At 43.9% G+C, this 18,558-nt stretch overlaps 1 protein-coding gene across 1 annotated transcript in view; it reads left to right on the top strand.

Moving 5' to 3' along the window:
- Positions 1 to 18,558, top strand: part of LOC134538785 (intermembrane lipid transfer protein VPS13B) — a 68,423-nt gene that overhangs the window by 21,968 nt on the left and 27,897 nt on the right. Inside the window, exons 10-19 of the mRNA XM_063380276.1 lie at positions 1,024 to 1,153; positions 2,881 to 2,998; positions 3,504 to 3,646; positions 4,727 to 4,899; positions 7,111 to 7,290; positions 8,284 to 8,437; positions 9,898 to 10,032; positions 10,659 to 10,945; positions 14,276 to 14,566; positions 16,865 to 17,147. Of these exons, the coding sequence (XP_063236346.1) occupies positions 1,024 to 1,153; positions 2,881 to 2,998; positions 3,504 to 3,646; positions 4,727 to 4,899; positions 7,111 to 7,290; positions 8,284 to 8,437; positions 9,898 to 10,032; positions 10,659 to 10,945; positions 14,276 to 14,566; positions 16,865 to 17,147 (1,894 nt within the window). The remainder of the gene's footprint in view (positions 1 to 1,023; positions 1,154 to 2,880; positions 2,999 to 3,503; positions 3,647 to 4,726; positions 4,900 to 7,110; positions 7,291 to 8,283; positions 8,438 to 9,897; positions 10,033 to 10,658; positions 10,946 to 14,275; positions 14,567 to 16,864; positions 17,148 to 18,558) is intronic.

Genomic DNA, 18,558 nt, shown 5'->3' on the forward strand with positions numbered 1-18,558 from the left:
GGAGAGAGAATATCACAGTACAATGATAGATACAAATGAAATAAAATATATTAAATTATAAGCTTGAAAGAAATGAGTTGAAAGATAATATGTTTTCAATTAAAATTTTTTACGTAAGTATATAAACTATTAGATTTGATATTAAGCTTATTATAATTTGAAATAAGTATAACAATAATGTTTATTTATTCAATTACATTTGGGTACAAATCATTTCATTTGTATTGTATCAAGTCATTTTGTTTGTTTAATAAGGTTTCGATTCATTTTGGTTTATATGGTTGTATTTCATTTCCGTTGGCATTGTTTCAGATTATTTCGGTTATTTCACATTAATACATACAGTTAGGTAACATTTCCACACATTTAAGTTCTTTCCTTTGATTTATTTTGTCACAATTCAAGCATTTAATCATTGAAAATTCGATAGAATTAAAGTTCTTTTTTTTAATTACAAATGGGTTTCTTTAGATGCTTTTTCATGTGATTTTACTTCATTTTAATTTATTCAATTACATTTGGGTACAAATCATTTCATTTGTATTGCATCAATTCATTTTGTTTTTTATATATATGGTTTTGATTCATTCTGGTTTATGTGGATGTATTTAGTTTAGAGCAGTGGCGTAGCCAGGATTTGTATATGGGGGATGTTAAGAAGCATGCCCCCCATACCCCCCCAGGTCCAGGGTTCCTCCCCTGGGAAAATTGGGATTTTAAGGTGTAAAATAGTGCTATTTTAGCAGTTTTCGGTACTTAAATTTAAAAATTGTAATGGTAAAATTTTTATTAATTTTAATATGAAATTTGTTTGAGTGATAAATAAGAAATTAATTAAAGATTTGGTGCTGGGGGGGGGGGGGTTGAACCCCTAACCCCCTCCCCCCTGGTTACGCCCCTGGTTTAGAGCAGGGGTTTGTTTTCGGGAAGCATCGTTGTGGAAGCGCGGAGAGGTTTGCGTAACTGCGCGCGAGGGGTCGTGCCGGCGCAGGCGAGCCGTGCTGCCGTGTGTTTGCCGGGCAGGACGACGCCGTGTACCTGGTGTCCGGGAAGGAGCAGACGGCCTTCCTGCAGGACTCGCTGTTCCACCCCGGCTCGCAGGAGACCCCCGGCTACAGCATCTCCTGGAACCAGCACGTCGAGACCAACACGGGTGAGGGACATCGCTTCGTGCTTTCGTTTGTAGCTCGAGTCGGGTTTTGAAATAGAAGATTTCAGTGTTGGGATGGTCACCAACGAGGGGAAAACTACATGCAGAGGTACATGGCACAATTTTTTTTTTTTCTGTGGATTTATAGACTAACGATCTATTTAGACAGCGCGTGCAGGGAAAATCTTTTCACCTTAACATCCAACAGCTTATTTACCAACATAACTGTCGAAAATGTGTGTCACGGTGGATTCAGCTGGCGCGTTGCAGTTAAGTTTAATGCAAGATCTAGTGCTAGGGACAAGATTACACGGTGAATTGCGATAAACCCAAAATGACACCGAAAAAGCACGTCACTACACAATATAACAACATAATTCATGTTTACACACCACAAAAAAAAACGGAAATGCAATTAAAAACATTGTAACGTATCACAAACGTCAATATAAATTTGAACACATATTCAGTTATTAAATATATTTTTTGATTGATTGTGTTGTATCAGTACTTTCGTTTAGATTTGACCGGTGGTTGGGGTTTCAGCTCTGTTATCCAATATGTATTAATATTGTGAATAATCAATAACAATATTTAAAATTCTTACTAAAGTAACATTGAAGTTAAATATAATAATGTCATCATTGTTCAATTTACCATAAAAGATCATATGATACAATAATTATCCAGGCTAAGATCAGTATGTGATGAGCTGGACCACTGGTTAACATGAAGCAGAACATACAAATAAACAAACTAATTAAATTATAATATTTATAAAATGGTCATTAAGTTTTAAACTATTGTTCGTGCGTGGATTTAATGTGCAGCCACCGATAGATTCTAAATTATAGCTTAGTCGCAAAAACGTGATAAAAATAAGACTATTAAAAAACAGTAACATGCGTGAATGTTATGAGCGACTACATTGAAAACTGTTCCGATGATCAGTAGGGACCGGAAAAATTCGCGGGTTCAATGACCTGCAGGATGAACTCCACAGTTCTACGTACACTCCGTCAAATGCCACCCACTCGTTGGCTGCCGTCTTGTGAGACGTTCCAGCGTAGCAGCCTGTGATTTGATAAAGCTTCGGTTGGGTGTTTCTCACTGACCCAGAGTCATCCAGGTGAGTTGTGAGCCAATAGCAGAGGCAGCACTGAGGTATAACCATTTGTATTTTCTAGCCTATCGCAAAGTGAACTCGCAAATTTTTCCAGTCTCTACTTATAAGTTCAGTTAGCAAACACAACGACCTCTCTGTTATTCAGAATGCATGTTGTTTCGTTTGAGGACCCCGGCACCTTTGGATATATATACTGTATAGAAGTCGCCAGCCCAGGTTAAAATTTCTAATACGGTTTGAGGTAGTCGGTTAATTCACCGCCGCAATCGCCACCATCTCTAGGGCATCGACTTGTGGTGGTCCCTAGTGGACAAGTGTCGAACTCTTCAAACACCCCTTCCCCACCCTCCCCACTGAACGACCTCGAGCTGCAGTGAATGTTGGGGGGGGGGGGGGGAATGACAGCGGGCGACAGTGCTGCGCTCTAACGTGTAAATAACAACCTGAGACGATACAGGATGTTACGGCAGCGCACCTGCAGCGGTGAAGTTCCCAAGCTGCTCATCACACGCTCCTGAAAAACGTAGAGTAAACCCTATCCGCTCGCGACTTCTATGCAGTGTATGTGATCGAAGCCGGCACGGACCCCCGCGCGTTGTTCCAGAGGCGGTGCTGCTGGAGAAGTCCCCGGCCTGCGCGGTGGACTACATCTACATGCTGGAGGTCCCGGACGACCTGGCCTCCGAGCAGATCTCCGAGCTGGGCAGCGACCTGGAGTACAGGTGCGTCCCCCGGGGACCTCGCCCCGCGGGAGCCGGCCCCGCGCTCCACCAACACGGTTCATTTGGAAGCGTCCTTGAATTCAAGGGCGGCTGGCATCCGAGGCCGTTCTGTACGACTGGCATGACGTGATGTTCCACTTTCAAGAGTCAACCTTAAAATGAATATTTAAAACATTCAGTTTTGTCTCTTAGAGGATACTAGAATTCGACTTCCATCCAGTGCAATAATTAACAAATTTATAAGAAATGAATATTCATTAGGTACTTGGATATTAATTAACTTAAAAAAAATTTTTTTATTGATTTTATTTAGAGAATTCTTATTAAACTTGAGAACAAACTTTTTAAAAAAAGATTACAGGCTTTCACAGCCATTGTCTGCGTTGTCTTGGCCTCTGGGTGTGGGCCGTGTCTGGTAGTTGTGTTGCGACGTTTCGGGGATGGATGAGGTGCATTGCGAAGCGGTGGCCGCAGAACCCGAGATGACGCGTTGCGTGGGTTGCAGCGACCTGCCGGAGAAGTCGCTGTGCCGGCTGGTGGTGGGGCCGACCTCCCTGGACGTCTGCTCGGGCCTGCTGCACCGCGCCCACATGGTCCGCCACGCGGCCGGCTTCTACGACTACGCCCCCTACAGCGAGCCCGGCCCAGGTGCGTCCCCCCTGGGGCTTGCCCCAGCTCGAATCTCCGAGATCCTGACAGCGGCCTGTTTGTGACGTGGTTTCACGTCGCGTGGCCTGCCCGAGGCCACAGGACCTTCAGGATTACGTGCGCTAGGTCCCGTGCACACCCTAATATCCCCTGCAACACCCGTGTGCCCTCATTATGAGGTGTGCATGTCTCAACTGTAATAAATAAATAAAATGATAATAATTATGTAATTGCGAACATTATGGGTATCTTCAAGGACAGAAAATAAAATGCCAAAAATTGAAGGGCGAAAAAAAAAAGAAACTACAGCACGGACTTAAAGCTCGTAAATACTGGGGTGTTGGGATCAAACCCACGACTAGGCTTGTGAGAATACTAGTGCGAAGAGAATATCAAATCGAGTGTTTAATATATTCGCAAAGTCGAATCGAATTTTTTTCATATTGTATCTCGATGAAGCTTTTTTTTTTTTTTTTTTTTAACTTATTTTATAAACTACAGAATTTAAGAAGAAAGAAAAATAATAATTTTTAAATGTTTGTAATTTTTGGAACTGATTAGATGATAACCAATTGGGCCCAATGTTATGACAACTCAAATGTTGTTCTTTAATATCAGTGGTAGCAGGAATTCACTGTAGATTGATACAAGTGTTCCAGGGTAAGGGGGCGGGGAATTGTGTTTATCGTTCACGGTTACGATTTTGCAAGAGCAAGTAGGCCCCCTCGGCATAGGCCTTTTTAATTCAAGGGTGCGTAGGGCTTTTTAATTAGAGGTTGCGTAGGCCTTTTTAATTCAAGGGTGCGTAGGGATTTTTAATTAGAGGTTGCGTAGGGCTTTTTAATTCAAGGGTGCGTAGGGCTTTTTAATTCAAGGGTGCGTAGGCCTTTTTAATTCAAAGGTGCGTAGGCCTTTTTAATTCAAGGGTGCGTAGGGCTTTTTAATTCAAGGGTGCGTAGGGCTTTTTAATTCAAGGGTTTTACTCTCTCACAGGCTTCATTGTGTGCGAGAGTGATTATTCCTAACATTGTACCGGCCAAGGGGTCGGGATGGTGACGCGACGCGGCCCGTGTTCGGCAGAGCCGGCGCGGGACGAACTGCCGCCCGTCACGGAGGAAGACTTCGAGGCCCTGGACCAGTACGTGCCGCAGCAGGTGGCGCAGATAACGCTGATCAAGCCGGTGGTGCGAGCGTTCCTGCCCGCTCACCCGCCCTTCGACCCCCGCTCCTTCCACGCCTTCAAGAAGAGGCGGGTGAGCACGATTGGTCGAACCCCCCGGCTGTTAACCCGTGTAGATTGTAGCCAGGGGGGGGGGGGGGGTGTTTAGGGGTTCAACCCCCCCCCCCCCCCCCCTTAGCATAAAATCTTTAATTATTTTCTTATTCATCACCCAAACAAATTTCATATTAAAATTAATAAAAAAAATTTACCATTACAATATTTAAATTTTAAGTACCGAAAAATGCTAGAAATAGCACTATTTTACACCTTAAAATCCAAATTTTCTCGTGGGAGGACCCCCGGACCCTCCGCTTTAATACGGGGGGGGGGGGGGCATGCTTCTTAACACCCCCCCCCGTACACAAATCCTGGCTACGCCACTGTCGACTGTAGCGGTGTGTCGATCCCGGCTCTCGATCTCCGCTTACACCGCTTCTCGGTGGTCAAACTAGCATCAGATACTCTCGATTCCACGGAAGTCTTTACAGCTGAAACTTCCCTGCTGAAAAGTTTGGTAAAATGCTGTTGCAGGAGCACTTTAATTACTTCTGCACGGGTGACATGTACACAGATCTGTCTGAACTTTCTGTAAGCCACCAATGAGTGAATTAAAAATTATCTGCAGCCCTTTTGATGTAGACCAATTGAAGAAAATAACACGGGCTCAATATATTATATGTACTTGTAAAACTTATTTAAAAAAAAATATTTACTACAATTGAGAATTGACTACTGCTTTATAAACTGCAGTTGTTTGCATATCCTCTTTTAACATCAGTTATAATGTTTACGTAACCCTCGTGCTTTGAAGTGTTGCTACTGCCATATTAGTATTTATTAGATTACCTATTTTGTATTATTTATTTTTCTTTTGTGCACAGATGTTTATTTATTTCAAGCAATTTTTGCTGAGTGTGCATAAATTAAATATTCACCCAACGAAAAAAAAAACAAAAAAATTGGACGGGCCTAGACTAAAAAACTGGAGTAGAGTTGAGTAAGTGTAGCTGGACTTGGTTTGAAAGTCATTCTACTCGTCTGGACGAGACTTGGACAGTATTTATTCTTAACATTTGATACTTATTTTACACGATCAAGGAGCATAAAATTACGTGCAATTAAGCATGGCAAATTACTAAATTACGGGGGGCTCAATGCTATGAGTGTCTTGAAATGCAGTTTTAGTTTGTCTGTATTTCAGTGTGCCTCGTTTGTCAGTACGAATGATTATATGAAATTTTAATAAACATGGTTGCTATTTCTCTCCAACAAAAAATAATTTGAATATAAAACAATTTTTCTTATCTTAATTTAAATTTAACATGTTTAAGGTTAATGATGCTACCATATTTAATTTTTATATAAACCAGTTCTTGATTATCTTTAATGTTGTTATATAATTATAAAACGTGTTCATGTTTATCTGTTAGTTGCCTGCTGTGTCGTCTTGTGTATGTGTTATATTAGTTATTGTCCTCAATGTTATTCATTTTGTTTCATGTGTTTGTTTTGCCTGTGTAATTTTTTATGTTTATCGTGCCTACCACCCATGGCCTTATAACCGTCGGTAGGCGTGTATTAAATAAATAAATAAATAAATTAATAAATAAATGTTCCCTTATGAAGCGGTATGCAGTTGTAGACGGGCCTTTACTGACACTCCTTCACTGGAAGCTGCAGGGCTGCCCTCCTTGGAGTGGAGGGTCTGGTACGCCTTTGAATATATATATATACTGTATGAAGTCGCGAGTGGATAGGATTTACTCTACGTTTTTCAGGAGCGTATGATGAGCAGCTTGGGAACTTAACCGCTGCAGGGGCGCTGCCGTAACGCCCCGTATCGTCTTGGGTTGTTATTCGCACGTTAAGAGCGCAGCACTGTCGCCCGCTGTCATTCCCCCGCAACCCCCCCACCCAACATTCACTGCAGCTCAAGGTCGTTGAACGGGAGTTTGTGCGTCACAAAACTGTAGGAATGAGAGGTGGGGTAGAGGGTGGGTGGAGGACAACGCATGTTTAAGGGAGGGTGGGGAAGGGGTGTTTGAAGAGTTCGACACTTGTCCGCTAGGGACCACCACAAGTCGATGCCCTGGAGATGGTGGCGATTGCGGCGGTGAATTAACCAAACACCTCAAACCGTATTAGAAATGTTAACCTGGGCTGGCGATTTCCATACAGTATATGTATTCAAAAGTTACGCTGAACTCAAGACACGCACCACGCTGCTCGCGCGGTGTTGCAGAAGGGGCGCCCCTCCCAGCCGCAAGGGGGCTTCCTGCCGAGCGTGGTGGCCGAGTGCAGCTGCCTGGACGCCAGGATCACCAGGCCCATGTACCCGCGCCGGCTGGTGACCGTGACGTGCCAGCTGCCGTCCCCCCCGCACCACATGTTCTCCCTGTGCTACCGCGCCGCCTCCCTGCAGGTGCGTGCTCTTCTTCCGAGCTCAGCGAGGACAGGAGTAACCCCTTGTCTGAGGTGGTACACACACAAGTGCCGTTCATCACTTGGTAGGAATGCTACAAGTTGGAAGACATCGAAGTAGTTCTTCAAGACCCACTGGTTAGAAGTAAACGGTCACTTAACTCTATCTCTCTCTCTCTCTCTCTCTACACACACACACACACACACACACACATACACACACCATATAGACACACACACACACATATTTGGGTCTAGATTCATCCGCGTTCTTAACAGGGTTTTACTATATTATAAGCAGCGTTTCAATGGATTGTGAAAATTCAGTGTTATTAGCTTATTAGAAATACTACTTAATTTTTGTGTTTTAGGATTTTAGTGTGGTGAAAGAACATAATTCAGCTAAGAATGATTTGTCTGTATGGTTGAAACACATTAATGAAAACCTCATTAACACATTAGAGGCATAAACACAAAGTTTTTGTATTAACAGTCCCATGAAATGAAGTAGCCTGATATGGCTACTAGGGACATGTTTTCTTCATCATGATTGTTTGAAAGTACGTAAGTAGGAAATGCTTAAGCAGCAATGATTGCAAATAATTAACTTTTTTTTAATGAAGTATAAATATAAAAATCCTGGTAATTGTGAATTCTGTTAGTTTAAGGAAGATTCTAAGTTAAAATATCGGGCAACTCCCAATATTGTGCTTTGGATCGTAATAATGTTGGCATGTTAAGTTTGGGGTCGTATTATTGTAAGATGGGGTGTGCTGATAAGTCCATATCCTGTTTTTTTAATTTTTTTATTTGAACCCTTCTGCATTAACCGGATGTCAGGGTGTGGATTAGCAGGCCTTTACCGTACTGAGAAACATAAGCAGCTTCCAAACCCAATCATCGAAATGTCAAGTGGTTTTTTCTGCACGAGGAGATGGTGGAACGCTGCGTTGCCAGAGTGGGGCCTGGGGTGAGAGCGCGCCGTGCGTTGCAGCTGATGGACGTGCGTTGCCGTGTGGTGGTCGGCCCGGCCCGGCAGACGACCGTGCTGACGTGCAGCCGTGCCTCGTGCTCCGAGGAGACTCTGCTGCTGCCGCAGTACTGGACGGACGTCGACACCCCGCACCGCAAGCTGTTCCTCCTCGCAGGTGGGCCCCGACTCCGGCGCTTGTGCTTCGTTTTCCCTCACTTAGCACGTCTTCAGACTGTGCGAATCCACTTAACGCTACGTTTATTTTACTCCCCCGGTCTTGAACAGCACGTCCGGAAATTTCTGTTAGCGCGAAATCCCCGCAGGCAAAAGAAAAAGCCGGGCACGACCGCCATGAAGTCTGTTGCAACTTCTGTAAACGACAGATGTGCCATGGCCGGAAAATTCGCGGGTTCAATGACCTCCAGGATAGACTCCAATATCCTCTACACACTCGGGCAAATGCCAACTGTTCATTGGCTGCTGACTTGTGAGTCGTCTCGACTGGGTGGCCTGTGATTCGACACTTCTATGAGTGAGGGTCTCTAATTGGCTCTCAGTCCTCCAGATTAACAGTGAACCAATGGCAGAAGCAGCACTAAGGTATAATTATTTCAATTTTAGCATAGCACGAAATGAACCCGCAAATTTTCCGGGTCTCTAGCCATGGCATACAGTTAGCCATTCAAGGGGGAAAGCGATGCACGCGCAGGCCTGACTGTGCTATCTGTTGTACAAACATCAGCTACGGCAAGTTAAGTTGCGGCTATGGAGTGTAAAGGACCAAATGTATTTACGTCCGTGCGTATTCTGCCGTGCCGTACCATTTTTTCCTGGCCACGAACCGGGCCGTGAACTCAGTCTAGCCAGAGGCAGGGAATTCACACAAGCAAACACAACGTCTGCCCATTCATCTGCCGGCTGACGATAAAGTACATGACCACGTATCTCCCATTACGCGGCGTCGTATCTGTCGTACAAATTGCTGATGGGAGGCAAATAAAGATAAATGGTGTGACATATTTATGGTTGAGTATCATTGAACGCACTTATATTACGTAAAGTATATATTTTCCTACACAATTTTGGAACACATGAAATAAATTACGAGCCTTGTTGTTTATGGGAACTAGTGCTTTCAGAATACCCAATTTGGAATAACACAAATTTTTTTTTAGGAACGAATTAGTCACGCTAAGTGAGGGATAGGTAGGGGCATGCAGATTTCGCGAAAAGATTTTGAGACTAGATGAAAGTCAAAACACTGTATGCATCGTCTGTGTTTCATGATTGGGTGAATTTACTCTCAGGTGCATGTCGATTTGTTACAACAAGTGATTCAGTGCGGGAGCAAAACGCGCCCTGAGTGGCTCGGTCGAACAAGGCGACGACACTTCTCTTGCAGAACGGCCGCCAATCACAAGGAAGAAACTGCTGGTTGCGGGTAAACCTTGTTGCAGTCTAATACGCATCTAGATATTTTCGCGAAAAACGCCTGCCCCTAGGGATAGGTGTACATTCTCTCCGGTATGTAACTCAGTCCGACAAGAAACCCCCTGTTTTAAAAATTAAATTGGACTAAATGAAAACAAACATGAAACCCTGTGTGTGCCTGTTGTACGCGGCGCCGGTCTGCAGAGAGCCTGACGACGACCTTCACGAAGCCCAAGCTGCTGGTGGCGTGCGAGATCCTTCGCTGCCTGCGCGACGGAGACGGCTCTAAGAGCGGCCTGCGCTGCACGACGCTCCTGTCGGACGCCGCACGGGAGACAGGTGCGTGCCTGCCGTGTGTGTGTGTGACGACCGGGCACGGCGGTGTCTCCCCCGTCAACCCGTGTAGACGTTGGGAGGGACGAGGTTGCACGGTGAGCTGTGCCCAGAACGGAAACAGCTATCGTAAAGCACTCCAGAACACCGCACAGCACCGAAATGTAAGTCGTATCGTGGAGTTAAGTAGCATTTTTGGCATTTGACTGAAACTTAATTAAAAATCACGAAATATAAAAATTAATCTTTCCATATTTTAAATTCAAAGGATGTCAGTTCCGAACAAAAGATAGTAGTACCAAAATGCGTGGGTCTGAAAAACATTAAATTTAATTTATTTTACTGTGCAACTTTTAATTTAATCTATTTTAAAATATAAATGTTCGGTAATTTATTTTTTATTGTTCTGAATGTTATCTGTTTTAGACCTATTTTTTAAAAAAAATTTTATTATAAAAATTCAGCATATAAATCCTATGATGTAGAAATGAAATGATACTAAAAATTAAAAAAAAAAAAAAACCCGTAGGACCTTGTCTCTAGCCATGAGTTATGTAAGCGCAGAGGCTGTCAGAACGGTGGAAAGGCCCCTCTAGCCTCGCAGTACCTGGACGCTCGTGTCGCCCCCCCAGGGTTCGAGTACCTGGAGGTGACGGCGAAGGACGCCCAGTACCGGCGCGTCGCCACCCCCTGCACGGCCGCCCACTCGGCGCGGCTGGGCGCGCTCACGGTGTTCGTGCTGGAGCCCCCGGGCGAGCGCTGCGACGGCGGCCGGGCGGAGACCCTGCAGGCCATGGTGGTGTCGGGGCCGGGGGGCGGGGCCCCGGGGGACTGCCCCCTCGCCAGCCTCACCCTCCAGCACCCCCTCGACCCCGCGCGGCAGCTGCACGCCCTGCTGCTGCTCTTCACCGTGCAGCAGGTAGCGACACTAGGCCCGTGCGTGCGTCGCTTCTGACGTGAACACACAGGGCCGGCGCGACCATACAAGCAAACTAGACAACCGCCCAGGGCGCCAAGTAGCTGGGGGCAGCGCAGCACGACACATAACAGCTGATATAATATGTTTAACGATTATTGAAACTAGATGAAAATGGATTTTTATAACAGTTTGGAATGTTTACATTGATATAAGTAATTATTTAAAGTCCACGGTGACCTGTTTATGATTTGTAATATGTAAAAAAGAAAAAAAAAAACACAAGCCTGTTTACATTTGATTGTTTACAAAATATTAGGCTTACGTGATGTATTTTGAGGCAAGGAAAATATTTTTTGGGGTATCCGGCGGGATGGGGGGGGGGGGGGGGGTAGGCATTAAGGTTTTTCGCCTAGGGTGCCAATTTACCTTGCACACCGGCCCTGTGAACACGCCTCCCGTTCGGGCCCTTAGTCTCACGCCTGCGATGTGCCGGCTGCATTGCCGAGACCGAGACACACAGATCATTGGAGTAGTTGTGGGGCCCACCCACTAGATAGCAGCTCTCATGATAGTTTACTAAACATAGCTACATTGATTGTGAGAAGTAACGCATAAGCTATTATCAGGCAAACGAACCAGTATAAATTAATTCACTTTATATTGGCACACACAAATTTTTGTTGTGTGGCATACCAGAAATACTGCATCTCCAACTCATTCATAAAGGATCAAAGAATCTGTTACGTTAAGTGAGGACTGTGACGCATGGCGCGCGAAGGAGGGGGGAAGTGCCGCCATTTTGAGGTAATTTTGCTGCGTTTCGAGATTTCCGTTTAATAAAACTTTTGACTCAGAGAAGCTATGACGTTCGTTTGAGTTCCAATCGTCAGCTCTCGTCAAAAGCTATCGATTGCATTTATAAAACATTAGTGTAAAAATAGTTACATTGAATATATATGGAGTTAAAATAAAACATAGCATATTTTATATTTTGTATAGAAAATATTACCTTTTACGTACACGTATTCACGTACAACATAGGCCGTGTCCATGACACAACCACACCCCATTTGTTTAGTTTGATTCAAATACGAATACCAAATTATTCTCGAATACGAATATTGAATTTGAATAATAAGAATGAGGTAATTGGAATCTGTTGATAAACATTTTTATCACACTTCATTACAATGAAACATATACATATTTACGTAGTGGTACAATCTATGTAGGATTAGAAATTATTTAGCATTCAAAATTGAAAGGTTTTAAAAAATTTTTATTTCCATTTAATTAAAAAGTCTGTCACATCACAACATATTAATGCAGTCTTGACGTAGCTAGGACATGGACATTGAACCTGCCACTCTTGGCATGATAAGTGATGCCTAGAGAGGAGATTTTATATTTTTTATTTTTAGTACTATTTCATTTTTAAAATACAGGATATCTGTGTGGTTGTTTTTATTTTTATGAAAGCTGTTTTGTAATGCTTACTCCACCATAACAGTAGAAAAATTCATATGCTGCATTTTTATAATGAAAAATAATTTGTGTTACACCTTTTGCGGTGTTATTTAGGTTTCATCGCAATTCACAGTATAATCTTGTCCCTAATCTTAAGAAATAGAGTTCGGAGAAATGCTTTTTTGTGTTAGTGGATGTAGTTGATTATTCTACAACACTGATTTTACTATTTAGATTGAGAACCATCGGGAGATGGCTCAATGGCAAGACCGAAGACTCACATTCTAGACGACTCAACTTCTAATCTTGGTCCGAGGTCTGGCCATTCTTATTGTGATTTTTTTATGATTTCTCGACTCCTATCAGTTGCTGGGATGTTTCTTTACAGTAGGCAAAGGCTTTTTAATCTCCAATATCTGTTTTGTGCAGCAATTTTATTGTCACTAATGAATTTAAAAAAAAAACTTAAAAAATATCTAGAAGTTTTTTACCATTGCTTCCACTTTTTAAAATATCATGTACTCATTGAGATTTGTGATTCATGCTGGCAGAATGTGTCTATTACATTTAACAGGAAGAGTAACAAAATGGTATCCCTCACCCTGTCAACTTTACTCTACCTTACTGCTCCTAGTGTGTATGAATTAAAAAATAAATCACCCCTAATCGAAACAATTAGAAAAATAACTTCACATCTTAGCTGTGTTAATGCATCTTCTTATTTTAGGTCATTTTTTACGTAGTCAAATATCCCTTTCTTTTCTTAAAAGTAAGAACGGGCCCTATTCCCTAAGGTGAGTGGTTAAATACACCACAGATCAAACTTAGGAGATCGTGGAAATTCTTAATTTAAACATTCTTCTTCCGTGTTAGTACCTCTACGAAAACAAAATTTATTTTAGTGGCTGTTGAATTAATTAGTTTACCTATTTACGCCCCCTCACACACAATCAGTTTGAAATGTCAGTTTGGACTTATCAGTCGGAAGTTATCAGTCGGAACTGCCACGTGAGGGTAAGTACGGTGGACTGTTCAGTCCGAACTGATGGACTGACGAACTGATGGCCTCCCATCAAATCAGACCATGGGCTTGAGAGCTGTCATTCCGAACTGCCGTGCGTGGGAACAGCGTCTCGCCAGTCAAAACAATCAGTCCATCAGCCATTCAGCTGAGTGTCGTGGCAGACATCTTTGTTTATACTCTTCGGTTATTTTTTTTCCTTTAGCTAAATGTACAACTGCAATAATTGCAACATCCAAAGTTTCTTCCATGTCCCTACGATGGAACGATGCAACCAACAGTGACGGCAACCACAAGACTGATCGTGTGTGGGGGATGCTTCAGTTCAGTCCGAACTGCCAGTTAGGTCCGTTCTTTCCGAGCCGGGATCCGGACTGATCGTGTGTGGGGGGCCTTTATGAGATGTTAAAAAAGAAGTCAGTTTGACATAATAATAATAATAATAATAATAATAATAATAATAATAATATATTTCCCCTTTTTTTACACTTTGTTAAAAATATTCACTTAATTAACCAGGAAATTTAGCATATCACGAAAGCATACTTGCATGTGAGTGCATCTAGTCACTTCAAATTACATGCGGTATTTTTGACGATTGTAAACATTCGTAAATGTATAATAACTGAGCAATAAATATATAAAATATAACCTAAGAAACTTTACATTAGTTTTATAACGATGAAAGTTAAAAAGAGCAATTTATTAAAATTCAATATTATGTATAAAAAAAAAAGGTATATATTATAACATTGTTACATGAATAAATGAAGATGTAATTGAATGAAGGTAGTGTGCGGTCGTGAAAGGGAACTCCGAGCAGGGACGCACGTGTCGCGCAGGTGGACGTGTGCGTGGACCCGCTGCTGTGGCGCTGGCTGCAGTACCGGCCCCGGGAGGTCGAGGGGGAGGACTCCCTCTCGGGCCCCCGCCCCCCCGCGCCGCCAGCCCCCCCGCCGCCCCGGGCCCGCCGGAAGCTGTCCTCCGACACGGGCTCCGGGTCGGCGGGACGCCACCGCGCGGCCCCGAGGGAGTCCGTGCACAGCAGCTCGGACCGCGAGGTCCCGGCTCCCGCCAGGCCGGCGTCCATAGCCGAGGACGCGTCCGTGTCCGCCCAGCAGCCTCCCGCCGCGGTACGCCTCTCGCCACCCTACCCTGCCTCGTGCTTCCGTATGTCATCTCTACATCCCCTCAAGGCACAGGAGACACTTGGAGACAGGGGCGCAGCCGGGGGGGGGGGGGGGGGTTTAGGGGTTCAAACCCCCCCCACCCTTAGCACCAAATCTTTAATTAATTTCTTATTCATCACTCAAACAAATTTCATATTAAATTTAATAACATTTTTTTACCATCACAATATTTAAATTTAAGAACCGAAAACTGCTAAAATAGCACTATTCTACACCTTAAAATCCAAATTTTCCCGGGGGAGGACCCCCGGAACCCCCGCTTTAATACGGGGGGAGGGGGGGCATGCTTCTTAACACCCCCCCATACACAAATCCTGGCTACGTGACTGCTTGGAGACAACAGTTGTGGGACTATGAAATAAATGAAAGTTTGACGCAGTTTGCTGTATGCCTTGTCAAGCCAAAAATTTTGTAAAAAAATTGAGTCTAAATCAAAATTACAGTACACTCCTGATCATCCGCAAAATTAAGTGGCGGGGCCACCGCGGATAGTGAAAATCGCGGATAATCCGCAAAAGAGCCGGAAATGGGAAACAAAGAAAGGAAACATTAATTTCAACGTAAAAATCTAAAAATTTATGTACAGTAAAAATTACAATTATTAATAGTAAAAAATTTTGAGCGATGCTAAAATGTTAGTATGTATTTTACTGAATAATTAACATACAATACATTTCAGTAATGTAAACATAAAAGTGCTCTGTACTTAATTCGTAACAAGCATACAGTACTGTACGTACTCAGAGACTTCATTAGACACTAAAGAAGCAACCATACGACTAGAAACAAAGCAAAACAGAGACAAAAATAGCAACGCATGCCAGCCTACTGCGTGAGTTCCGAGAAGGCCTGTGGCGTTTTGCTGTATGCTGCACACAATACACTCGTCAGTAGAGTTCAAATTTGCTCACTTGTAATAAAATACAGATTTACATATGTGCTGTATTTTTCGTAGCATGCGCGGATAATAGGGAGTTTACTGTATAACAAACAATCTTAAAACCCAAAATAGTGGGAACTAATAAACTACAAGTTTTCAGATTGTGTACATGCAGTGAAATCTCAAGCACGAGAAGTCGTGAGAGGTTGTAATGATGCGCTCTTTATCTGATGCATCCTAAAAATTTGTGTAATATGTTGTAATATGTGTTTGTAAAATTTTTCATGTTCATATTTTAGTAATTTCATAGAAGTATAACATTTAATGTGTGCAGAAAATTTGTAATATTATTTAACTGTTTAATGAATTTTAGCTAGATGGGCTGTATTTTAATAAAATTCCATGTCGTAAATCAGGTTAAAAGCCGGGGTTTAGGATTTTTTTCAATTCTTTTCGCTTTTTCGCAGCCGTTTACTAATGTTTAAAATTTCTGTCTGTTTCATTCTGCTTACTCCGAGTGATTGTGGCAGGCAACATTTACGATTCAGGCAGCAAATTATAGCAGCGGGCATAGAAAGTAAGTGTGTGATTCGCGTCTAGAAATTGTGATATATACTCGAAAAGTGAATATTTTATTGATCAGTACATTAATCACGTTCAGCATTATTTTACATTGAATTCAGTGTCCGAGTTTCGTATTACAAGTGTATTTGTAACATGAGAACACATGAATTTGATCATTACCGATGTTAGATGTTTGAAACATCACTGGGGAGTTTTGAAGACTCACATCCAAAAAAAAAAAATTATGTGCCTGACATTTTGGCACGTTCAGACGTGGTCACGATTTAAAAAAAAAATCAACATTTAGTTTAAAAACTGAAGCCACGAAAGCCTGCGATCAAGATTTTTAATCTCTTGTGTGGGGGAGAAGATATGTAGTTTCAGATTCCAGATAGCTGGATTAAACTGAGCTTCTTCTCAGCAGTATCCTTATTGGCTATCCACAGGTACCAATCCCAGCTAGGTAGGTTAAAGGCCCTATGCACAAAGACTTTCCAGGAGACAAGTTTTTAATCGCCCTCGCGATTGGCTGGAACACGGCACGCTGAAAATGTTGTGCACAACACAATTATTTCTTCGGACGTGGTCACAACCCCAAAAAAAACCCTAGAAGTGTTTTTGTCCATTCAAAATTTTAATCTTAAATGTGAAGTCTTATAGGTTATAGTATACATAGCATGTGCGTTATTGCGATTCCTGATAAGATGCAAAATAAAAAATTGTTAATGTTTAGGGGAATGGAGGAAAGGAGTGTTTGAGCACGAACTGCAGTGACGGTGGCTGTGTGTTCGTCGCAGGAGCAGTGGTGGGGGCGGGAGGCGCTGCTGCGCTGGTTCCCGGCGTGGCGCGGACTGGTGATGCAGGGCCGTGCGGGACACGTCACGCTGTACCTTCCCGCGTCCAGCCTGTCGGCCGTGGGCAGCCGCTCCGTGGGGGAGGCCGTGCGAGGGGGCCCGGGCCACGACGCGCTGGTCCTGAGGCTGCCGGCCGTGGCGGTGCACAGCGCGGCGTGCAAGCAGGGGCTGCCCGCGGGCACGGACCACCTGCCCGTCCGGCTGCCGCCCTCCGTCTGGGCCCCAGGTCTGTCTCTGTCTCGCACGGCACTCTTGTCACTCTCTGCCAGCGACGGTTCTCTGCCAGTGACAGTTCTCTGCCAGTGACAGTTCTCTGCCAGGGACAGTTCTCTGCCAGTGACGGTTATCTGCCAGTGACATTTCTCTGCCAGTGACAGTTCTCTGCCAGTGACAGTTCTCTACCAGTGACAGTTATCTGCCAGTGACATTTCTCTACCAGTGACAGTTCTCTGCCAGTGACAGTTCTCTACCAGTGACAGTTATCTGCCAGTGACATTTCTCTGCCAGCGACAGTTCTCTGCCAGTGACAGTTCTCTGCCAGCGACAGTTCCCTGCCAGTGACAGTTCTCTGCCAGCGACGGTTATCTGCCAGCGACAGTTCTCTGCCAGTGACAGATCTCTGCCAGTGACAGTTCTCTGCCAGCGACAGTTCTCTGCCAGCGACAGTTCTCTGCCAGTGACAGTTCTCTGCCAGTGACGGTTATCTGCCAGTGACTGTTTTCTGCCAGTGACATTTCTCTGCCAGTGACGGTTATCTGCCAGTGACATTTCTCTGCCAGTGACAGTTCTCTGCCAGCGACAGTTCCCTGCCAGTGACAGTTCTCTGCCAGTGACGGTTATCTGCCAGCGACGGTTCTCTGCCAGCGACAGTTCCCTGCCAGTGACGGTTATCTGCCAGTGACATTTCTCTGCCAGTGACAGTTCTCTGCCAGCGACAGTTCCCTGCCAGTGACATTTCTCTGCCAGTGACGGTTATCTGCCAGCGACGGTTCTCTGCCAGCGACAGTTCCCTGCCAGTGACAGTTCCCTGCCAGTGACAGTTCTCTGCCAGTGACGGTTATCTGCCAGCGACGGTTCTCTGCCAGCGACAGTTCCCTGCCAGTGACGGTTATCTGCCAGTGACATTTCTCTGCCAGTGACAGTTCTCTGCCAGCGACAGTTTCCTGCCAGTGACAGTTCTCTGCCAGTGACGGTTATCTGCCAGCGACGGTTCTCTGCCAGCGACAGTTCCCTGCCAGTGACAGTTCTCTGCCAGTGACGGTTCTCTGCCAGTGACGGTTCTCTGCCAGTGACGGTTATCTGCCAGTGACGGTTCTCTGCCAGCGACGGTTCTCTGCCAGTGACGGTTCTCTGCCAGCGACAGTTCTCTGCCAGTGACAGTTCTCTGCCAGTGAAAGTTATCTGCCAGTGACAGTTCTTAAAAAAAGGGGGGGTTGTCTGTAAAGTCAGTTTACGGACGATAATTTTACGTGATAACGTCATAAGAAAACATTGATGAAAAATTGCACACATTTTAATTTTAAATATATTATTTATAGCTTTTGAAAATTTAATTTATATAATTTTTTAAAATATAATCACGAACAATTAGTTAAAAAGCCCGCCTTAACCTGTTTTATATTATAGAAGATTTTCTC

This window comes from Bacillus rossius, chromosome 14 (assembly GCF_032445375.1).
Source record: "Bacillus rossius redtenbacheri isolate Brsri chromosome 14, Brsri_v3, whole genome shotgun sequence".
NCBI lineage: Eukaryota > Metazoa > Arthropoda > Insecta > Phasmatodea > Bacillidae > Bacillus > Bacillus rossius.